General features: G+C 37.7%; 1 protein-coding gene across 7 annotated transcripts in view; it reads left to right on the forward strand.

Moving 5' to 3' along the window:
- The window catches only part of OSBPL3 (oxysterol binding protein like 3), a 95,626-nt gene that overhangs the window by 48,901 nt on the left and 21,872 nt on the right, over positions 1 to 24,853 (forward strand). For 5 of the 7 annotated variants that reach the window (XM_072854118.1, XM_072854117.1, XM_072854114.1 and 2 more), the window contains exons 3-14: positions 4,507 to 4,626; positions 4,853 to 4,906; positions 5,116 to 5,229; positions 6,015 to 6,185; positions 9,542 to 9,668; positions 10,514 to 10,617; positions 10,763 to 10,855; positions 11,466 to 11,622; positions 14,017 to 14,147; positions 20,039 to 20,173; positions 20,877 to 20,970; positions 24,055 to 24,305. In XM_072854118.1, the coding sequence (XP_072710219.1) occupies positions 4,507 to 4,626; positions 4,853 to 4,906; positions 5,116 to 5,229; positions 6,015 to 6,185; positions 9,542 to 9,668; positions 10,514 to 10,617; positions 10,763 to 10,855; positions 11,466 to 11,622; positions 14,017 to 14,147; positions 20,039 to 20,173; positions 20,877 to 20,970; positions 24,055 to 24,305 (1,551 nt within the window). The remainder of the gene's footprint in view (positions 1 to 4,506; positions 4,627 to 4,852; positions 4,907 to 5,115; positions 5,230 to 6,014; positions 6,186 to 9,541; positions 9,669 to 10,513; positions 10,618 to 10,762; positions 10,856 to 11,465; positions 11,623 to 14,016; positions 14,148 to 20,038; positions 20,174 to 20,876; positions 20,971 to 24,054; positions 24,306 to 24,853) is intronic. The other 2 variants (XM_072854119.1, XM_072854121.1) reach the window with 1 other exon arrangement.

The raw sequence follows: 24,853 nt of genomic DNA on the forward strand, positions 1-24,853 counted from the left end.
GAGGAGTGGTATAGTATAGAATATTGCAGAAAATGAGGAAGTTTTTATTTTATTAAATAAAGAAAATTACTACAGTTACCTAATGACAGACTTATCTCTGAAGACCAAAATGTATGCTTTTTTTTCCTCAGCCACAGAGCAGGTATAGCTTATATATAGCAGGTATAGCTTATATATAAGCCAAGTAGCAACTGTAGGGTGAACTTCCAGTGCTGATCTGAAATGAGCACCTCTGGACCTGAGAAAAGTAAAGAGCATGTTCCTCCCTCAGCCTCAAGTGAAATTTCTGCCTGGGCAGCAAATGCAGTATTGATCGTTTTGTGCAGATATTGGCCCATAATGATACAAAATCTTTTGTAGTGTCATAACCTTACGACACGACCAGTCTGGACACGAGGCTTATGCTGGAATTGTTAATGCCATTCAGATGAGTTTTGGGGTTTTTTTTGGGGGGTGCGGTGGTTGGTTTTTTTTAATTTAGTGCTGTGGTTTGGGGTATCTCTTTCAGCTCCCTGTTGTGGGATAAGAATCAGCAAAATGGAGCATAATCTGAATGCTTCCAGTAGCTTTCAGGAAATCCTGTGTCTCCAATTTGCTCCTCTGCTATTTTAGACAGATGAGAACAGATGATAACCGACCAGCCTGATTCATTTGCCTTCATTTTAGAGAGTAAGCAGTTTTCTTTTGCTTCTGCAGCTGCTCCCGGCAATAGCCAACTGACGCTTTTTCCTCATAAAATGAGGTGTCAGATCTCTCGCAAAATAAAATACCGATCAAGATCCCGCAGGGTCTGGGTCAAGAGCGAACGGATCCAAAACCAGTCACAGCAGCAGTGTTTTGAAAGATGTGGGAGTTCAGGGGTTCAGGTGGGAAAGGTTGGACTCTTCTGGACAGACGTATGTGGAAGAGGACCAGATGCTGTTAATGCAGCGTTGCACCTTGCACGTATCCAGCAGGTTCCCAAACTGTTAATTCTCTGAGCTATTCCTTGCGTAACTTAGTTGATTAAATAGTCTTGTGCTTTTAAAAGGATCCATTTCTAATTCAACCAAGCTACCTTTACGTAAAGTTTGCACTTGAAGCGTGAGGTTCCTGGGGCAGAAATGTGAGCAGGAGACTTGCCTTCACCACCTGAGACGTGGCAGGCCATTGGGCCTGCTTAATGGGCAGAAGTGCTCCCACTTCAGCTTTTCTTCCCATACTTTTTAATTGTGAAGGCACATTCTTGGCCGCCTCACTGACCTGAAGAACAGTGAGAAATGTGGCTCTCCTGCAGGAACGTGGGAGACACCTTGTGTCGGGACTGCAGGAGAGGCCCAGACAAAATTGGAGTTGTAATGCAGGCCAGGATGTGCTCTATATTTAAAAGTTTGACCAAAGCTATTGACACCATGAATGTTCCAGGTGGGTGTAATTGGCTGGGCTATTTCTCAGCTGCTTCCTTTCTTTTCACCTCATATGCCCAATGTAGCATGGGTCTGTCTTACTTCAGGAGTCCCTTTCTTTCTAAGCTTACCCTTACAGAAAGGTGAATCTGGATTCTTGTGGTTTTCTTGATTGTGCTCAAATTTCTGCCTGTCTCCTGCAAGCAGACAGCTCTATCAACCATATACTGTGTTTAAGCTTAACCAAAGTCTGGAGAACTTGATCCAAAGTTCAAGAAAGTTGTTTCATTAGGTATCACACTAGAATATTGAAAAGGATCTACTGTTCACTAGTCTTGACTGCTACCAGATTAATTCTCAGTGGACAAGTTATGTGTTTGGGTACTGCAGGTTAATATATTTTGGCGAAGGCAAGGGAAATAGCCTGCTTGGTAATTGGGCAAAACAGCTTTTAAGCTCTTCTGGCTCATTTCAAGAAGAAAGAAACAAAAACATAAACACAATGTTTTTCTTAATCTCGCAGATGCTCCTGTTAGTTCTTAATTAGAATTATCTCTCACTAGTTCCATCAGGCTTCTCACTTTTTAACATATTTACCTTTATTAAAGTCCCCAATTTGAAATCAGCTAATGTCAAGATTATTTTTTATATTGGCTCATTTAGTAGATGATATTTTCTGAGGAGATGAGATTTTATCCACACGTGGACATTTAAGCAGCAGTAAGTTCAGCTGTTACTTAGTTAATGTAAATTGTAGCATTACACTATATTTGATGGTATTTAAAGAGGCTGCTCTCTGTCATCATAACAGTCCCAATCCTTGTGATTATATAAGGGTTAATAAATAATCTTTAACAGGAAAAAGAAATCCAAGACCACTACAGAAAGCATTTAGTGGCCTAATATTTACATTTATGGCAAAAGAGGTGGTGGAACATCATTTCTCTTTGGCTTTCTAGGTTGTAGACTGTCAGGGGGAAAAAAAAAGGTTGTTCTGTCAAAAAAAAAAAGGGGGGGGGGGGAATGTCCTTAATTGTGGAGGCTTAGAGCTGCCTTTGTACCTGAATAGCTGTCAAACTGCAGCTAGCAAGCTCTAGCTAGCTGTCCTTGCACGGGCACAGGCGGGCTCGCTGCTTCATGCTCTGCCAGCTTCACCCTGTGAAAGACCAGGGCTGTTGGTCCCTAGCAGCAGAGCGTGCGCTGCCACGGCTGGTGTTAGGCTGATGTGCTGGAGACAGCCCAGGAGGCCTTCTGCTCTCCCTTTAGCCCGCTGGCTCATGATATCCATGAGTAACTTCTCTGTTCCCTGATCTGATATCATAGTAATTTACTCCAAAGCAGGAAAGCGTTCATGATTATTGAGAATTTTGAGTCCCAAAGTAGTAAAAATAAAAAAATTAAGAATATGGAGTGTAACTTCTGGTTTTCAATAGGAAAAATATGATTTAATGATCGTTGGTTAGAAATAATGGTATCTAAGTAGCTGCCAAAGTATCTCTCAAACTGGAGGGAGTAAAGAAGCTATTTGTTCCAAAACCGACAAGGGTAAAACCCAAACCTGTAGGGGCACAAAATGTGTGCCGTGATAACAATTCCGGTTAGGACAACTGCAGTTTTGACTTACCTTCAGTTAGTAGAACATCATCGGGTGGTCTGTAGGATGTTGAATGACGGGAGCTGCTCAGGCCCACATTTCTACTGCTTGCAGCCTGCTGTGTGGTGAGCGCTGGCAGAGTGAACTCAAGCCAGGGAAGCAGAGCAGCTTTCCGGTTTGTTCCATAAAGTGCAGTGCAAGGAAGATAATAACGAAATAGTGGAGTGCCGCCAGTAACGTGGTGGAGTAAAAGATCACGTTCCTTAAGCAGTTTAATGAATGTCTTTTCCAAGATGGTTTGCCGTTATGCCTTGTTACTCAAGTAATGAGCATATTACCTGATGTAATTTTTTTTCTAGGTTTCTGGGCCTGAATTTTAAGGATTCTGGAGATGGATAAATGAGCACAACTAGCACTCTTGCTGATTTTTGTTTTAAAGTTTTTCTGACTCAGTCAAGTTATTTTTGGGAATACTTCCCTATGTATCTTACAGGGAGGACTACAAGTACTTACCTACCTGGTATAGTTCTGTTTTCTCTGAAGTGTTTCATACTAGTCCTTTTTTGTCATTAAATTCTGTATGTTAAAGTATTCTTTGTCTTTTTCAAATATATGGGGATGGTACTAGCACATGCCATTTCCTGTCAGTTGTTCATAATTCTAGATCTGTCAAATCCTATGGTAGCTGGCAATAAATAATTCATGAGATCTCTGATCAGAAATCTTGAAACTCATGTTACATTGTCATTAGCAGTCATTCCATAAATAAGAACTGTAAAAATACTATGAGATTTATTCTCTTCTCTGTTATGTTGCTGCAGGGTCTTTTCTCATTGAAGAGTTTCTGATAGCAAAAAAAGAGAGATCCTTTTTTAATTAGAGGTGTATCTGATGAAGGGTGGGTTTTATTTTTCTTGTACTCTCCCTTTATGTCATGTTCCTCATAGTACTTGAGTTAGTTTCCTGGCTTTTTAATTGTTTTTATTTGTTTTTCATTTTATTTGTTTTTATTTTATTTTATTATTTTTACTTTAGGGAGGCTGCGATTCACACCAAACACGAAACCCTGAGTTACTGAATATGGGCAAAAGAGTTTTATAGAAAAGGTCTTCATTTTCTGTGTCTTTTATATCTGCTTTGTAACCTACAAAGCATATCCTTTTAGCATAGGCTATTTCTGCCTGTGATGGCAGAAGGTTTTTTATGCTAAATTGTGACTAGGCTGTGGCTATATACTGTGTGTATGTATGTACAGAAAGATATACATATAAAATTCTGATAAGCACATACATTCAATGAAGGATGGTGTCATAAAAATAGTGGGTTGTTTAGTTTGTATTGTGTGTATCAAAATAAAAAAGAATCTTGTCTATTGAAAGATATATAACAAAGTGTTAAGATGGATCTGAGGTTAGATTTCAACATAATTTGGGGTTTTTTTACTTATAGCCTTCTTCCTCTTGAATCTCTCTTAACAATTCTGTTCTTTGGAAGAAATGAGATCTACATTTGGATTTTCTGTTTAAGCAGGACAGCTGGGAAATTGTAGAAGGACTCCGGGGAGCAATGAATTGTACCCAGGAGCCACAGAAACAGGAGGGCTACTTGCTGAAAAAGAGGAAATGGCCTTTGAAGGGCTGGCACAAGGTAGGAAAGAAATGTGTATCTGAAAGCCTGATACCATGTGAGCGGTACTTGCTTGGTGTGGTTTTGTGGCAAAAAGGTTACTTAAGAGCAGAGAAAGTGTTTTCCAAAGAAATATGGGGTGTGGTGAGGGTGGGGTGGTTTTTTGTTTGGATTGGGGGTGGGGGGGGAGGGGGGTGTTGGTTTGGTTGGTTTGTTTGTTTTTAATTCTCTGCATTTCCGGTTACAGAGATACTTCTTTTTGGACAGAGGGATTGTGAAGTATTCTAAATGCCAAGCTGATGTAAGTGATCTGAAACCCTTTAAGGGCATTATAAGGTAACAACACTATTTTATCCAAAATAACAATAATTCTGTATTGTTGGCAATGGGAAATAGAGTTTCAGCAGTTCTAAACAGTAGGTTTAAGGGGGGAAAATTATGGTTTCAGCAGGTAATATCTATCCTTTTGCTTTATTCTGAAGTGATTGTATTCTTTTTACTTTTTTGCAGATAGAGAGAGGGAAGCTTCATGGCTGTATTGATGTTGGACTTTCTGTCATGTCTGTAAAGAAATCAACAAAATGTATAGATTTGGATACAGAAGAGCAGATATACCATCTGAAAGTAGGTCTTCAAGATTGTTATAACCTTGCTCCCAAAATAACAACATTAGCTGTGTATGATGGAGACCTTTTTTTTTTTAATAGTAGGAGGTCTGTTAGTTACACTAATAACTTACTTTTTAGTCTCAGCAGACTAGTTTACACTTTATAACTTGAGAGGCCTTATTGTACTGTTCCAGAGTCATTAACCCTGTTCTGAATAGAAACTTCAAAGATGCATCATGTTTAGCAGCACTCTTTTCACCCAGCACTTTTTTCAGCAAAGGGTACGCACTTGTTGCACAAGTGCTTTTATTTTCAGTAGTTGCATCTTGCTCTTTGTCTTATCTGTAGGAAGTATTTTCCACAGTCAAATGTGTAGATTTATCTGTCCTTGTGGAATAAATTGTTTTAAAATACATCACCAAAATCAGATTTCTGTTTGTGGTTAGGTAAACCTTGACTAAACCTTAAAAATGGCAATTAAGAAATGACAAATTAAATGGGTTTTTTATTTATATTGGGGTTTTTTTCCATCTAGAAGTTCCTAAGTATTGTGTTCTGCATTGGAAGTCATAACTATACTAATTGAAGTTTCTATTTTTCTTTACTTTATCCTGTGAATAATTTTCTGTCATGCTTAAGCTCATACAGTATGCATTTTAGTAGGAGCATCATTAGAAAAACTTTCCTGATATTTTGCCAATAAAGGTCAGCCAGGCTAGCTGCCTAATGAGCACAAAATACCTTAATTTCTTTGTTAGTGATTTTGAATGTGAATGTTATAAAACCTGAAATTTTGTGTAGGTGAAATCTCAGGAGCTGTTTGATGAATGGGTAGCAAAACTTCGACATCACAGAATGTACCGTCAGAATGAAATCTCCATGTTTCCTCATGACGTCAGTAATCTTTTCTTCCCTGTGTCTACTACTGCGGACTCTGTCCCTGGTTTCTGTGATTCCACTCCGGGTAGAAAGGTAATAGTCATGATTTATAAATAATGAGCTTTCATCAGGGATTAAATTAGTCTGATTTACGTTTATTAAGTAAAGAGCATAATGGAAGTTTGTGGTGGGGTTTAAGTTATGATCTAAAATGTTAAGAGGAAAATGATATTATTTATTGATTTACTCCCAAGCAGTTTTCTCTATGATGCTGTTAAATTTTATAATATTGTCTCATTGTTTTAATGCAGTAAATTGTATTTTCATGATGACTTTTAAAACTGCATATTGAGTTAGAATCCTCATAATTTTTGAGACATATATCAGTATTTGTCTGATATGTGCTGGTGAATATTAGTCTGGGTCACAGAAGAGCACTCAGCTAGATTTTTTTTTTCCCTTTAGCATTTTTTTCATTTATCCTTTAGCTAATAAAACCTCACCACTTTTACATTAATGAATCTGACTGTGCTTACCTGAGGAGTATATAGGAATTATCCCAGAGCCATCACCTGTGGCCACTATTTATAGTTTTAACTGAGGTAGAAGCATTATTCAGACCAATCCAAGGACCATGCTGTAGGTGGGTATGGGGTCTGGATGGGTCCAGTCAGCAGTGTACTTCCCTTTAGGTAAAGTCTGTGACTGTTAGCTTCACAAATGACCTGACAAATGCTCAGTCCAACACCATAACTGACCTCTTTGATGTAGTCTCACGGAAGGGTGATTGTGTTCTGTGCCTGAACACAACCTCTGTGCCTTCAGCAGTCTGTACATTTGGCTGACGTTCACCCAAAGAAGCTCTTCTGCTCCAGTCTAGAACCAGTGGTCTTTTGAGAATAATGTCTTTTTTAGCAATACTGTGTTACTTACTATAACTGAAATAGCTCTCTGTTTCTGTAACTCCAGAGTGTTTCCTAAGCCACAATCACTTCTTTATTATCCTCCTGTCTAAGGTTTTCTTTTTCCTGGCTATATTGCTGTATGATCTGACTGGGCTTGTTCCCCAATACCTGCAGTTCATCACTTTGGTAGGACTATCCTGTAACTGAGTATGAGTTTTACTAAACACAAGCATGTACCTGAACAGCTTTTTGCTAGTGGCTGAGAGGGAGGGGATCTGTGCGAGCGGGCAGCTGAAAGAACAGTAACTCACCCTGCGGTAACAGGGCTGTTCTGCAAAGACCTGTCTGCATGTTTTGCATGGTGCCAGCACCTCTGTGGCTCTGACAGCCTGCTTTTCTGAGGCTGTGTCTGCAAGGAAATGGCAAACCTCTTGCAGCCATTTATGTCTTTTCTCCCAAAAGACAGCAGGGATAGAGAGGGAGAAGAATATCGAGGGCAAAAGTGGAACATTGCAAAGCCCGTGATATCTCTATGTCTGTGCTCTCAAAAAAAAAAAAAGAATCCATGTGACCAGCATATCTAAAATCTACACTCACTGTCAGGAAACTAACCATTTCTTCTTTGGCATGAAAGACTTCAATTCACTTCTAATTTATTAATCCAGATTTGCACTGCAAAGAAGCCCTACTTATTTTCATGTGAAAAATAGAAGGGGATAGTTCTTAAGCTGCAGTTAATCACTTTAGCTCTGCTGAAGCTAAATGGAAGCTTGCCAATTTACACCAGCCCTAGCTTGATGTTACTTGATACCAATCAAGCAGTTAGGTTATTCTGATAAAAAATATATCGAGTGAACTTTGCATTGCATTTTATTTGCTTTTAGAAACACCTGATCAGTTTTCATATCTGGGGTTTTTTTTGTTGTTGGAAGGTAGGTTTATGTATCTACATATGTTTACGTGAGTGCTTGGATTCTAAAGCTTAGGCATGCTGATCAAAAGCAAAACTATGCTAACTGGAGCTATACAAACTCTCTCTTGCCTGTTTCTTGGTATGCCTACTTCCTTCTTCCCTCCTGCTCATGCCCCTCAGGTATATGAATTCTGGAAAAGTTAGTTGTATGAGATAGATTTCTGCAGACATAAATGTGGGATTTGTTCACAAAATGCCAATACAATTGCTCATCTTTAAATTCAGTTTACTTGTGCTTTTAAAGGTGCTGGGATTATTATTTGGGTATACATATATAGATGACTAAAGCTCATACGGCTTTATGTAGGAATAAAACAGCTAAACTACGTAGATTAATTGAAAAATAAGTGTGCTTATTGATGCTTACTACTATTGCATACTGACTATATAAACTGACATAGTACTGAATGACATCACATGGATAGTGCATTTTATTTTATTCTGCAACTCAAGTTGGAGTTTATGTTGTAAATTTGAAAAGACCAACTGAGAAAATGGCAACTGACTGAGATGTAGATGATGTTTCCTATGAACAGATTTGAAACTAGTACTACCTGAGTTTTGAATTAGGTGAGCAAGAAGTAACAAAGTTTGTAAAGTGTATGCTTTAGAGAAGAGCCAAACAATTCAGTCAGCTTTTCTCATAACCAGTAAAGTGGTCATGTAATGGCGCTTAAGATGAAACATTTTAAAACTAATTTTAAACAAGATGTTGACAAAGCATGTGATTTGTGCAACTTCCTGACATAGATATTATTAAAGATGAAAGGTTTAGTAAGGTCTACACGTAATTAGGCATTTGAATGGCTATTATTTGTACTTACATTAGAGAATAAAACAGCATTATAGGCCACAATCAACTGGTAGTAGTATTGGGTGGAAATTTCTTCCCATTGGAAACTACTTAATTGTACTGCTCAATTAGCTCTAACACAGAATTTCCAGCATCTCCTGAAGCATCTGATAGTGGGCACTGCTGAAAATGAGGTAAGTTTGAAAATGGTTACTGATAGATTGTAAAAGGCTAGTATTTACCCAGATGAGGTATATAGTCACACACGTATTAAGGCTTGTCAAGCCAAATCCATGCTAAAGTCATACAACCTTGAGTAAAATTTTAAAATAACATCTAGTAGATCTTGCTTTCTTCACTGAAAAATAGCTTTGACAAATATCTGCATGTTACATACAAGTTACTTTTGGGGCTTCTTCGGGGAGTGTGGAGAAGGAACAGAATGCCCAGCTTTGGTCCTGTTCAGATATGGTGCTTAATTGTATTAAGTTTACTTAATTGATGCAGAACTTTGCCCTTCCTCAAAATTTAGTTTTCAGCAAATTTTTATGGTTCCCTTAGTATTTCCACTGCTCGTGGACAGCAGTTATGTTAGATATCCTGACATTATGCATAATGACTGTACACCTAGTCTAGTTCATACACCTTTTTCCTCCATGTTATTGATGCCTTCAGTCCTTGTCCCTGATCGTGGACCTCAACAGTTGGTTGTCAAAATTTGTGGATACGACATTAAAATATTGTTTGTTAATTATTCACTTGTTCTTCTTTGGAACAGGCAGGCAGCTTGACCAAACAGAATTCATTGTCAGCTGGAGGTAACTTGTCATTTTCCTTTTCGAGTAATGAGTCCAGGATTTCATCTTGGCTACACTCTTCTGAAGACATGGAAAAATGCTCAAGAGGTAATGATATTTGAAGGAAGTTGAAAGTAGCCTAATATTTCCCCTAGTTTTTCTTGACAACAAGAGTACTACACCGTAAGTAGTCATTACAGTTAGAGTTTTCTCTGAAACTGGAGGGAGGAAAGGGGTGCTTGTTGATTAACTGGCTACTCGTTTTCAAACGGAGTAGTGATTTTGGATGTTGGGGTATCAATTGTGGGCACCTCTTCAAGGAACCTATATATTTCAGTACATTTTCTTTTATTATACGAACATCACCTTCAGTAGTAAGATTTGAACTTTCTTAAGCTGAGTATTCAAAAAAGGGAAGCATCCAAAATCTAGTCACTTAAAAAGCACTAAATCTTTGTACTTCAAAGTCACCTTCTGCTTTCATGCTTTCCTAAGAGCATGAAGATCTTTCTCATGTTGGTAGTGTCTGTGTGATACTTATTTGGTAAAGTTTTACCTACCAGTAAGCTTCAGCTCTAATAGAGAGGAACCTCATCTCCAGCTCTGAATGTACAATTCAGTCTTGATGCCTGTGGCATTGTTACCCTCACCATGAGGAGCTCTGACTAGTCCCAAACTGCAGTAATTATCACATTATTCTCATTTTTCTGCAAACAACTAGGGTAAAAGATCATGATCATTATACACACCATATAGATGCATTTCAGTATTTTGAATTTGAACTTGAAGATAGAAGGATACAAGCTTTTTATCCAGTTGTCTAATAATGTGCTTTTAGTCAATGAATAACTTATGCTAGCTACAATCAAAGTAAGACTAACCTACAAAGAAAAAAAACTTTCAGTGTGTCTGTTACTTTAGGGCAACTGAAAATATTCTCTTGTTCAAAACAGACCTCTCCAACTGTCACACATATTTACTGGAAATGAACCAGCTGTTACAGAGCATGGATGTTCTTCACAGGACATACTCAGCGCCTGCTATAAATGCTATGCAGGTTTGTTGTTTAAAAAACAAAACAAAAAGTTTTCCCTTGCAATTCCAAAAACCAACCCCAAATCCTAAAGGATCAAGGTATTTCTTCTTAGCTATGCCAGTTTTATGGCAATCTGTATTATTTTTGTCCTGTGTGTTGTTAAAAGGTTGGACCTTTTGAAAGCCCAAAGAAGGAAAAGAGAACACACAGGAGGTGGCGATCCAGAGTTGTTGGGAAAGAGGCTAAAGGAATGTTACAGGTAACTTCAGTCCTTTCAGTGCCCATCTTTCTCCAAATCTTAGTTATTGATCACTTCTTTGTGTGACCAGTTTAGGAAATATGAATCCTTTCTAAGTAGTGTCCTGTGCTAGCTCATTTTAAGTGGTAATATATCAGACAAAACACAAATATGTTGTCATTGATATCTGCAATAGGATCTGTGCTGTTACCTTCAGGAGACTGGCCATGTTTTTCACCCATGTTTTCAATCTGCCTCCAGTCTGGGGGGTTGTGGTGTTGCGTTTTTTTATCAGTACAGATTTTTGCAAATTCTCCAGATAGTTTTGTACACATTTGCATCCAGAGGCCATGTGATTAGATACTTATAAGTGGGGAAAAATAGTATACCATATGCTACAGCTCTCAATGGGCTTGTTTCTTGGAGTTTTGCCAAATCTCCAGTTATGATATCTTGGGCAAAGTTATATCTATGGTTTCATTTATCAGGTGTAATCCATTCCAAGCCTATCAGTAACTGACAGTAGTTTTTCTGTTTTTGGTGTCTCCAACATGTAACCCAGGTGGGTACAATAAAACAAAATTTTCTTTACAGTTTGTAAAAACATCACAAATGGCTATCATCCTTATAGGTGCCTTCAGTGTTTTCTGCCCCTATGAGACTGCATGCTTCCAATCCGAACTTATCTACAATAGATTTTGTAGAGGAGAAAAATTACTCTGATGGCTCTGAAACATCATCAGAATTTACTAAAATGCAAGAGGACTTATTTCACATTGCACATAAAGGTAAATGAAATTGTCTTTTATATGTGCTTTTATATCATCACAATTTAAATAATGATGTGACTTCTGAGAATGCTTCCTGTTTGATGTTTAGAAAAAGCAGAAAACACCCTCCCTTCCTTTAATTCCCTTGGTGAATTGCAAAAGTTGAGATCTTCAGTCATTTGAAAAAAGTGGCTTAATCATCACTTTTTAATTTTTTATTTAAGAAAGGACAGCCCTTTGTTTTATGTACTAAAAACCTGGATTGTATTTTTTTGCCAAAAGGTAAAAATCCTAAAATTAGTTGCTATAAACACAACAACAGATTATACTCTTTTGTGTTTGCATGCATATGGGTGTATATGAGCACATGTATGTTTGTATATTCAAAGTGGTTCACTGTATTTCAGAGTCAACATTTTTTGATGATGCAAGGGTTGCTATGGTAGTAACCTATTTTTAGTGAATACAGAAGAGTAAAATCATGTAAAGCAGCCAGAGGGGCAGCCTGACTAGAAATGTTTCTTCTCTCAAAATAATTTTTCATTAGCAGTGCTTTGCTCCATCACCCTTGCACCAGAAACATTTTTATTGCTTAAGTGATCTTGGTGAGGAAGGCACTTAAGCACTTATATCTGAAAGACTTTTGGAAGTGTTGGCTTTGTCCCCTTTTGCACAAGATAATGGTTGATGTTATCAATAAGCATTCTTTGCTTGTTTTTCCCCTCTGGTGCTGATACATCTTGATTCTGTTACATAAGGAATGTATCTAAGTAGTAACCTTTATAAAGTCATTTATAGTCAAAACTGATGTATGTTTTCCAAAAAGAGAAAAGAAGTGGAGGTGGGGTGCAGTTGGAAGAGTTGCTATTAAGCAGAGCAAAGAAATCACCTATTCAAGATCATCTTACCTGAAATGTCCATGTTGGAAATTTTGGTTAGATTGACCCATGCATTTGAGGGGACAATTGACTTGGTATTATTTAATACAGTATCATTTTATTAAGAGTACAAAGAATTTTTTCCCAAAGTTGCTTTATACCACACTCCTTCCAAAAAAGGGTAGTGAAGAAAACTTTTGTTTTAGCTTTTGATACAAATTAAATAAAATGTAACATTAGTACTTTAGTATGTAATAATTCTTGAAAATTTAAGTTAGTATACAACTTACTAAATGTCAATTAAGGTCAGTGAAGACTCTCATCTTGTCATCCACATATGAAAGGCTAACAAAATAGATCATAGTGGATACATCTTCCTCCCCAGGCCCTGTGATACTGTTAAAGATTTCTTCAAATAGGTTAAAGGATGAGAATTAGCTTTGGTAATAGTTTCCAGTGTTGAGATATACCTTAAGAATATTTTCCTAGAAGAGTAAATTAGGTTACATCAAATACTCAATGAAGTGATGCTGATTCAGGTTAACTCGGAGTGGATGATTAGAAGAGAGAGGTATCGGAGATTTCTTGTTCTTTGCCCTTTCCATGCATCCATGCTCAGATTTTGTATCTCTGTTTCCCTGTAAATGGATACGTTTTTGCATTGGCAGTTCTCATGACTATTACAAGGCTTGATTAGGACCTTAGAAAACCCGTAATTCTCCAGTTAGATGAATGTTGAAATCCTACATAAACAAATATTACTCAAATAAATTTTTATTCCTTGTGGTTAAAGAAAAGATTAAATGTCTTAAAGGTAAAAAAATAAGGAAAATACATTTCCCCTTTAAAAATCCAGTGGTTTTAAAATTGCATGATCTGTTGTCTGATTTAAATGTTTCAGGCTGGTGATACTGGCTCAGGAAGGAGTAGAAGTAGCAGCGTAACGTGCACAACATTCAGGATCTGACCCTCTGAGTCACTAAATCATCTAACAAGCTGAAATTTCTTTATCCCAAAAAGAGATAACGAAACTCAACACCACAGTTGACTCACTTGTGGGGAAACTACTAACCCTATAGCTGTGGCACAGTATGTGTTATAGCTGCTTTTTTTATTATTTTTTTTTCTATTTCATTTTTTTTCTTCGTTCTTCCTCTCCCCCACTGGAATTCTTAAAGGAACGTGGAATAGAGTCATGACCATCTGAAGATTCAAGCTAATTGGGGAACAAAAGCAAGTGAAGAGCAGATGTGGTTAGTTAGCTTTGTTGCCATCTGTCACAAATAATCAGAGTAATTTTGACTGTGGCTAATATAGTCAACACAGTAGCATTCACCATAAACATTTCTCCTACTAAAAAATCTACCCTATAACCTTGATTAATATTACTTGTTTTTAGTAACCCACCCTGGATCTCTCAACCTAAATTCTTGTTTCTGTCACCATAAATGATATTTCATTGAAGTTTTACATCATTGGTATCTATACAATTGGTAGCTGGTTTTAACTGTCACTTTTTACGAAATGGTTCTAGTTTACTTCACCTTGAGGTCAGCTTTCAGCACCATATCTACAGAGAGAGAGAAGCTGAAGCAGATGCTGGAGCACGATGCATCCTCCTCTCCATCTGCACAAATAGTTGGCTTGAAGAATGCCTTAACATCCGTAAGTGACATGCTGATGTTCAGCAAGCTTCACTGTCATCAGATACTACTTTTAAATTTTATAGTAGTAAATTTCTGTTTCTTTAGTGTCTGTTCTGTGCTAGAATTTGCAATATTGAATCATAGTAAGTTATTATATATGGTGTTTTTCAAAGACTCTTTCCTAAATATTAAAGGTATTGTGAAATCACTGAAGTTTGATAGATTGATTTAGGTATATAGTATAACCTGTATCATTTGATGTTAAGAATCAGAGGGCTGCTCTGTGACAATGAGTCTACTTTCTGTTGAAACATACACTGTTTAATCACTCAGTTCTGGTAGGTTGCGGGTTTCCTTTTCCTTTTCTTTTCCTAAACAGCACTCAAGTATTCACTGCATGACTTGGCATAAAATAAAGGTGAGAATGGCTGAAAGCACTCAGCTGTCCCTTCTAATGCACTAGAGCTTCACCATGCTGCACCAAGACACTGCAAAGCAAATTCAAGTACAACTTGTTTATATTGACTTCCAATCTTAATTATCTGTTAATCGTCTAAAAGCAGCAATGGAGCTGTTATGGCAGAGTTCTAAATGATGAAAGATTGTGCTCTTTAAAAAGGTGGGGGGTTTGGGTTGGTGTGCTTTTTGTAATTGGTTGACACCAGAAGTTTCAGGTTGGTCATGTTTGAACATGACGACCAAACAGTGATCTGATTTCAGAGCAATGAGGGACATCGTTACCATGGTCTTAAAATTTCAGTGGTTGTTGCAAATGCCTAATCAGAGGCAGGGGACGCTCTCTGGCATTGATAAATGTGATATAGATCATCTTGGAACTATTTCAGTTCCCTTTACTTTACAAAAAGTAAACTTCCCTATGAAAACTTCCCTTTACTTTACAAAAGCTGCATATGGTTATAGTTTTTTAAGCGTATAACATGCCTCTTTGCCTAGAACTTTAGAGGCCGTGATGTTTTCATAGGATTTAGAGAAAGCTGAAACGTATTGCATAATAACTATACTCACTCACTTGCACTTCTTTGTTTTTGGCTTTCAGATGTTCCACTTCTGATATTTGAATAGGTGACTTTTATTTTTCCAGTGTTATTTGCCTACCATTTTGTATCAAAAAATCTGTTTTAAGATTTCTGAACTCAGTGAACACTCAGCATAGCATGAAATTTTTTTTCTGAGCAATGAAATTCTGTTGTCCATCTTCATCCTCTAAATGTCTTTTAAAAGTCATTGTTTGAGGTATTATCTGATACTTAATAAGCCTTTTGTAGCCCATCCAGAAGTCACCTGTGAACCTTGGCAGTTTCAGCAGAGGTTAACACCTGTGACAACTATTCTTAGCCTGCAGATCTGTAAAGCCATGATGCCAACAGAAATTTTCTCATCCTGTACAGCAGAGATCCTGTAGGAGAAAGGATTAAGCTTCCTTGGAAGACGTGTGGAAGCACAGATATGATAAACTTGACATATTTCTAAGACTTCCTTGCAAGAGAGTCCTGTGTTGATGACTTTCACTTAGTGTTTGTCGTTGTTCATTTCAGTTTGTTTTCTGTACATGAGGAACAAAAAATCAGCCTAACAGGTTGAAAGCTATCAAACATAAGTCTGTTTTGCTCTCATCAGCCTGACAGGGGAAGAAAAGTGAACAGATTTAAAGTGCATAAAACACCACAAAATTAGCATCTCTGCCTCTGCTTCTCCCTCATTAAGATAGTATCCTTGACCTACACGCAGTCTAAGAAAAGCAAATACAGAATGGGGAAAAGTACAATATTTTTATTTTTGGGGGAGGAAGAAGACAATAGAAGGAAGAAAACACTTTGTAGCAAGCAATGAAAATTGGAAGATGCTATTATAGGAAAGCTGAGCCTTTTTTGCACTTATTTGATGTTGTGGGTGTAACACAATGCTGTCCACTTGAACACTTGACACAGAAGTGATACATGCCTGTATGGCAAATTCAGACCACACATATGTAAATCCAGAAATTACTTTCTCCCTTCCATCATCACTTTGAGCTTACTGTCTTTCCTGCCCTCAAGACTATTTTCAACAAAAATTACTGTCAAAATCAGAAGCATTTGTGGGACAAAGCAGATGTGTAAACAGCAGGGTTCTCCACATCCTAGTATCGATTCAGATCACTAAAACGGGCAGTAAGTCTTCAGTATTGTTCCAAAATTAGTAAGTCAATCTTCTTCTTCAGAGATATTTTCATTGCAGGCAGGGTTGCATTCTCTTCCTACAAGTCTACTCTAACTGACATCTGTCTGTCAGATGCACCCAGCATGAGTAAATAACACGTAACAAACATGAGTTTGCAGTAGAGGCTTTTTATTCTGATCATTGCCATTATAAGCTGATAGGACAAAAATTGTACCTGTACCTGTCTGAATTTAAGTCTTATTTCTCTGTCAGTGGAAGGCAAAGGGAACTGTCAGTGTACCAGGCTGATGGGAAAATCAAATGTTTTTGATGTGGCAAGAGTAAGAATTAATGTTGAGAGAGGATAGGTTGGAGATAGGGGTGAAGGAAGGGAGCTTGAAAAGAAAAAAGATGCACAAAATTCATTTATAACTTATTAAATTGGCTTGCAAAACCTGGTAACTTGAAATATCCCTGCCATCTTTGGCTTTTTTTTCTCCATTTATGTGTCTTTTCCCTCACACTGAACAAAAATAGTTTTAATTTGAGAGATAAGGAACAAGGTTTGAAGCATTTATAATAAATTATTTGCTGAACCAGTTAAAAATCATGTGGTGGTGGTGTTTTATTCTGCACTTTAAATACTCTTCACCCCTTTTTACACAATAAAGCCACGTTCAAGTCAGTTGAGAGAACTTTATATCCCCAATATTTTTGTTAAATATTCCAGGCAATAGCTCAAAACACAGATCTTAAAGACCGGTTACGCAGAATACATGCCGAATCTATGATCCTTGATTCAGCATCTAATGCAAAATCAAGTCCAGATTTGGTGAAGGTGGGTATGGATTTCCTCTTTCGGTGATGTCTGTTCTTCAAGCCCCTACATCTAGACAGTGCTGCATAGCTGCATCTTGTCCTGTTCTTCATGTCTTCCCTGTGGTGTATTGTGTTAGTAAAATGAGTCCGCTTTCATGGTTATGAGTCATTTCTGATGATGCATTGTGTAATATTTGATTTCAAAGACTTTCCTTGTGAGCAGTTTTCTTGAGCACACTTCCATTGCTTTTTGCTACCAGTTCCTGGTGTTCTCCCTCGCCTCCTGTTCGCTTCCCATTCAGCATGAACAGAGCTGCCGCCTAGTTACCCTCATGCTACTGTTTCTCTCCCCCTTATTCCCTTGTTAACTTTCAAGTTCTGTAGTTCTTTCTGTTGCCTGTCTAAATATTGTTAGTCCAGAACGCTAGCCACCAATGTGGCTCATGTAGGGTTCAGAACAACTATCAGACATTTCCATGAAAGGATCAAAGAAATGAGACGTACAAGAGGCCTTTCAACTATTTGGTTTTCTTTGTGTGAGCCAGGGAGTCTTCTACATATCCAGGTAGCCAGTTTGAGATGTACTGATGTTCAGGCAGTTTTTTGGCTTGCTGCAGAATGCATATGAATATGGTGTATTTATACGTCATAGGATCTAGGTGTTAATGGTGCTAGTGAGGGAAGCAAGAACTGTGTTATTTCTGATGGATTTTCCTAAATGTTAACTCATGCAGAAACTTCTGCTGTGCTTGTAGTATAAATCTTTCATTAGAACTTGAGTGGATGTAACACTGGTGGTTTTATATAACTTATTATTTCCTTTTATTTTTAAAGACAGTTTAGTCATTCCGTCTGTTCACTTATAGTTTAGTTCTGTTTTAGTAGAGCTGTGTTTTGGTCATACTTAGCTGTTCAGGGTTGTTTTTTTTTTAAGGTAGTTGATCATTCTAATGCCTTTTGCTTTTAATCCCTTGAGAATTTGAATAGCACTTAAAATGCTATTCAGACAAGCATTTATGCATTGTTTTTTAATTTCAGGAGTTCTTTATTTTCTTATTTAGTGGAGGTCCTTGCAATGACAATGGATTATTTCTGAAACTTGTTCTATGCACTATATATATATACACACACACACAACAAAAATAGCTTTCAAAAGGTCCTTTGGAGGTTTCATTCACAAATTCCCTCTGGCATGGTTTGGGATGGAACTTAAGGATGAAATCACTTACACTGGAGAAGTTTCATTTTAGATTTCTCTGAGGACTCTGATACAGCAGTGCTGCTGTGAGGTAGACAGGGCCACTGCACAAAACTTGGCTGTGATAAGGCATCAGGTGCTGTGATAGAGCTGTGAAAATTGAAGCAGTATAAACTAGTATCTCAAGCCTTTGCGTAAGGTAAAAGTTTAGTTTGTCTGTTGGGCAGTTTATGTTGTCATGCCAGAGTGTCATGTAGTTTGTCATGCCAGAGTGGGAACGTGAAAGAAGACAACCTGAAACTCTCATGTGATAGATATAAAAACCTGCTGTTCTTTTATGAGCCTTTCCTGCTCACCTTCCTTCTCAGATTCAAAATAGTATTGGAAACAATCCCAGTAGCAATGCTCACATATGTAAGGGGTGTGTTTTTTGTTTGGATTTTTTTTTTTTTTTTACTTGTAGGCTAGTGTAACTGCCTTCCCATAGAAGAGACAATGTTGAGATTTCCTGTTTTCTTGCTGCTGTATCAGAAGTATTTCTTTTTTTTTTTAAAAGTCTTTTGTATGATAACAGTTTGCTTTGTTACCATGTCACCATTATCAGCACATTCTGAATAACATTCCATACTATAGTAACATCTACCAGCAGAAAAGCTTTGAAAGATTTCTCACTTTGATTATAGACTTGTCAGACTGTTCATTATGTTGTTGTGAAAGTAAAACACTACAATTCCTGCAAAATTATGATAGGGCAGTCATGGTTACAAGTTACTAAAGCATGTCATGCAGAAAAGCTTGAGAGCAGCTAATACACTCCTTTGGGCCAGCTAGCCCTTTTTCTTAGTGTTGGTGGAGTTATCAGGGAAAACAATAGTACACCACTATTCTGTATCATTTCCAAAAGTTGGAAAATATTCTCCAACTTTTTTACTGCATCCACAGAATGAACCAAGTCTCACTGGTCACCCCACCTTTGCTAGGCCACCTTTTGGAACTCTGCTTATGCCAATGATCTGTAGAGCTTCCATGGGAGGAGTTACCGAGATCTCTGTGGCAGTCAAATGTGCCTGTCAAATGTCACTTATGTGGCTTTGATAATATGTTGGTTTTGGTCAACACGGAGCTATCTCAGGTGTGGGTATGAAGAAAAGCTTTCCAAAGCACAGCATAGAAAATTATCTAGTGAAGAGAGCTAAGAAAGCATTGCTATTATATAGATAGCAACTTTGCCCCTCTGAATTTTGTATGCCGCTGCACCACAGGCTTTGCATTAAGGAAGGCTTGGGAGGAAAAGACTAATTAATTTGCTAAGATCAGAAGGGAATGTGAATCTAGGATGTAATATAAAGAGATTGGAGTTTTGTTCTTTTGGGGGCTTTTGGATGATACACTTGTGTATATCTGGCTAAATGACTCAAATATTAAGGCATTTTTACTTTTTTTTTTTTTTTTTTTTTTTTTTTTTAGGAAAAAGTACATGCAGCGCCATAACTGATTTACTGAATATGCATTGCTTTTTTTCCCTTCTTTTCTTCTTCTTCTCTTTGGTCTGTTTTACTTTGGTTCTAAATCCCTCTTGGAAACACATGCTACCTTTCACTAAATTGGAGAGGAGCATGTGCAATTTTCTCCCAGTGTTTTACAGCCCTTTAAGTTATGTCACTGTGGAATTGCATGCATGAATGCTATTTGTGATACTTCTCCTCTCAAAACTTTTAATTTCTTTTAAATAGGAAAATTCGAGAGAAGAAAGCAGAGGGCTCGTTCACCAGGTCTCCAATGAAAGCAGGCTGTCTATAGCTGACTCTCTCACAGAATTTTTTGATGCACAGGAAGTCCTACTGTCTGCTAGCTCTTCAGAAAATGAGGTCTGAGCATTAAGATTGACATCATTCTGATGTAGTTTCTTATCTGCTACTTGATATGCAGTCTTTCTGAGTGCTGTCTGCACATCAGATGACTGCCAGAAAATGCAAATTTTCAAAACATTTAGAAATTAATATGCTGCATGTATTTATTTGTTGTCATTGTCTCTTCACAGTAAAATGTAACAATTATTATGGAGAAGTCTTATGTGCCCATTAAGGCAAATGGCAATTAGGTAGCTGCTATGCAGATACTGCATATATGGTACTGTCTGCCTTGAATCATTATACAGGTGCTTAAGAAATTGTACCATAGAAATATATATTCATACCTGTCCTTGTGGTACCTGTAGGTACCTTGGGGCTGATATCATGCATATTGAAACTTAATAGCTCATTTTGTCACCTGTCTCAGAGTCCATAAAAACCTTGACTTTTGATATAAGGAAAGCCTTCTTAGCTGTGGGGCCAAGAAGATGAAGCATGTTTCCACTAGAATAGTTGAATTTTCAATGACGGTGATGTCTCCCAAACTCAATTGTGTCTTCTTAGGACTTCTTAGTACTTTCCTGTAATACTGAAACACAGCTTAAACAGTTCAAATCTATTAAAACAATAATTGCAGCGGAAAGTAACAATTTTCATGTGCATATGGGGTTATTTTAACAAGTGATGTATCTCACTCATTTCCCCACCCCACACTCAGGTATCGGATGATGACTCATACGTAAGTGATATCAGTGATAATGTCTCAGAAGATAACCTAAGCAATGACACGGAGAATGAAAGACAAACTTTAGGTAAGTTCAGTGTTTTATTATACCGTGTTTTGAGAATTTTCTTTATTTGTTTGGGATGTATTTTTCTTCTCTTACGAGAAATAATTTGATATTACAGGTTTTGAGATGTAAACAGCCTGTGTTTTTTCTCTTACAGCCTCAGATTAGCCAGAATGTGCTGTTCAAAACCAATCTGATTAACAGGGCCTGGGCACCGTTGATTAAGCAGGATGGTGGTTCTGTATCAGCAGATAAACACCTATTTTCTTGGCTTCTTTGGTGCAACTCCCACTCCTTTTCAGTTCCTTTCATGGCCACAGGATTTTTCAAAGTAGCAAGGCCTAGCTGCTTTCTTTTTTTCAAAAAGTAATTTTCTTCTTGTCACTCTGTTTTTTCAGTCTGCAATTTAACAACCGCATTCAGAGTTCTGTTGTTTTTAGCAGAACTCAGTGTTTAAAGGAACATGAGAATAATTACACACTGGCAGGCCTGGTGTGTGACCATAAGGATTTCTTTTTTGCATGTTTTAATCATGATAGTCTTGTTAGTACATATGCTTATTTAACTGTCTTGCTAATTAGAGACAGAATCAAAAAAAGAGGGAGAAGAATTGGACATAACAAACTAATTGGCTTTGTGCCTTCAACTCCTTTTAGCTAACCACAATGTTCTTCCCGCTCTATCAATATATTTTTATCTTCAAAAATGCTGAACGGTGGTTTCTTACTAGCAGCTGTTTCCTGATCATCTCCAAGGACCAGTGGTTCCCTATGAACTTGGGTAGTTTGATATACCTGGAGATCTGTTGTAGTCTGTAACTGTTTAAAAATGAAGATTTTTTTTGAAAGATAGGAAAGAATACAGATTGATTTATCTCATGATCTGGACCTTAGAAAACATACTAGTGTGGCTGTTCATCTTCTTGTAACAAAGACTATCACTGAAGCTCTTCCGTATTAGCAGCACCTCCACATGTTTCTGGTACCTACTATTTTTGTGCTTTGGGCAGCCTGCCACTCCCATTAATAGCAAACTGGATGTCTTTTTCCTGCAGGGCTTTAGCTGAACCATAAATTGTGGGATTATGATAAAATCCTCTGGCCACTGTAATGTAGGCGGTCAGACCACATGATGAGAATGGTCTAGTCTGGCCTTAAAAGTCATTGAGTCTAGCTGGAGGTCAGATGTCTTTCTCCTTCACTATTGCTGCTGGCCATCTGGTTTGCAGTTCCTGCAAACCAGAACTGCATAGGCTTTTGTTTTCATGGAGGGGTGGGCAAACTTCACCATGTAGAAAATTTGGTATCCAAATATCTTAGTTGTTTCCCTATTCTGTTTTGTCACCGGTTTACCCCAATTAATGGGCCAGTCCAGAATATGTAGTTCAGTCAATTAGTATTCTGCTTTTAATTAGAAGCTGTCAAAGGACATAGCCAAATCCCATTTCACAGAGCTCTTTTGAACAAGGATAAGTTTTTAGCATTTACCTCCTTCCTCTCCAGATATCCCCTCATTCCTGAGGTATCTAAGGGAACATCCGTCTTTTTGGCCTCTTCTGATATTAAATAAATTCTTCCAAGAGGCAAGTATAGGAGCCAGCCTCTTAACTCTTAGCAGCATAATTGTTTCAGGTAGATGTTTTCATTCATAGTGCCCAGGCAATTTTTATGCAAAAAGAAAGAGATAAGCAGTAGACTGCAAGTAGTTCACCTGTCATTGTTACAGTAACTCGGTCAAATGAGATATTAGGATTTCTAGTTTGTGAGTGGCAGGAAAGATGGGAATTTCTTCCTCCAAACTTTGAGGTTGCTGATTACACTTGAAAACCTCAATCTGAGGCATGGGCTAGCATACATGGCGGTGATGGAGAAGTTAGCCCTTGTGGTTATCTGTACTTTGTCACTGTTAGAAGCACTGCTGATATCATGCTTATGTCAGTGGACCAGCAGAGGAAATACTGGTTGAAATCGTACATTTAAGGGCAGTGTTTCTTTGGGCATGCACAGCACAGGAAAGATGTACTGCCCAGTGCTGTTTTAATTCCTCCAAGACAAAGCTACGTGAGGAAAGCCAGATGAGGACAGGGTTGACAGACTGGGCTATACCTGAATGTCTCCAAATGGTAACTGATTCTAGGGCAGGAGCTTCCTAGGTGCTTCTAAGGACGTGTAAAAATAAAATATATTCTTGTAGTGGCAACTGTATTCCTCTCTGAAACGAGATTGATGTACAGCTAAGCAATGTAATCACTTCAGACGAGTGCCTGTTGCAGAAGCTTGTAACTCTATTTTGATCCTGTCACGAATCATTTCACGGCACACTTAGAACTATTTATCCTGTTCTGATTGCTTTGACATAGCAACACAGACCTCGGATATTCATGTCAAGGACTCTTGACACGAGTCCTTTTTTTTTAATCTTCAGTAAACCCATAGCTCCACAGTTGCTTCAGCTTTTCCACCTTCAAAACAGGCCATTTCTCCACCAACCTATGGGTGTATCTAAAAGCTAACATCACTAAATTTTTTTTAAATGCTAATCACTATGGGGAGCACTGTGGAAAAGCCTGCATGTAAATCTGTGATGCAGTAAATTTCCCTGGTAGGAGTATTCAAAAAAGTAGGAAAAGATAAGTAGGAGTTGTTATTATGCTTGGATCTGTAAGTTACGCCTTGCCTTCTGAGAAGTGTCAACTTAATTGAAGCTCTGTCGAGGAGGGAGGTTTTATGTCCCTTAAACAGACAGGAATCCGTCTCTGTTACAAATAAAATAGTTATAATATTTACTCTTCCAAATTCAGTGGAAAGCCTGAGCCTTTCTTATAGCATTTAAGGGGAAGGAAGGTCATTTTTCATGCATCTCTTGTACTTGGCATTTACCTCAGTTAACATACAGAAATTAAAATCTTGTTCTTAATTTTATCATTTTTATAACTTTCTAATTTATAACAATCTTCAAACCACAAGTGAAATACTTGAATGAATTGTGAGGGTAGAAGGAAGTTTTGACAGAAAAAAGATGGCTGCATTTTAATGTATGTTTGCAAAGGGGATGAAACTAAGTAAACAGTGAATTTACTTGTTCTGCCACTTCCTTCCTTTTCAGACTGTATTTCTGAGAGTGGAATTGGATGCAATTCTAAACGGAGAACATGTTTACCAGCTCCATGTCCTAACACGAGTAACATCAGCCTATGGAATATCCTGAGAAATAACATAGGAAAGGATCTCTCCAAAGTGTCCATGCCTGTTGAATTAAATGAGCCACTTAACACCCTTCAGCGTCTCTGCGAGGAGCTGGAGTACAGTGAGCTACTAGATAAAGCAGCGCATACGCCTAACCCATTTGAACGGATGGTAAATATGTTATTCCAAATACTTAGTAACATTCAATATAATTATAATAGAGTAAATATAAAATCAATCTGCCAAAGAAATGAAGTTGTTCTGTTCCATTTTTCTTTTTCTCCCAGCTGAGAGAGGCACTCTCCAAACGTGTACTGTACATACTTACATACTCACTATTTTTGACTCTTCTGCATAATTTCTGTTGCTTTGTCAGGAATTCTCTCTCCTCAAGTACCTTGTTGTCCTGCAATGTTAAACAAATAAGTAGTTTAGTTCTGTTTTGCAGCTCTTACTCTGTAAGATTAAAAATTTACAGCAAAAAGGGAGGGAGGGTTGAACTAATATACTTCCCTCTTGAGTATGAAATGTACAATATACGTTTTTTTAAGTGCGTCTAATCTGGTAACACATTTGTGCATAGAGGTTGCTGGATCTTCCAGACCTACTCTACTGTGATATCTTTATATTAACTAAATGATCTCCATTTGTTTTATTGTCTGGTTTTGTGAAGTTTTGGGCTTGATCCAAAATGTTCGATTCAAAACTGATTCATGCCT

The sequence above is a fragment of the Ciconia boyciana genome, chromosome 2 (assembly GCF_034638445.1).
Source record: "Ciconia boyciana chromosome 2, ASM3463844v1, whole genome shotgun sequence".
In the NCBI taxonomy this organism is placed as follows: Eukaryota; Metazoa; Chordata; class Aves; order Ciconiiformes; family Ciconiidae; genus Ciconia; species Ciconia boyciana.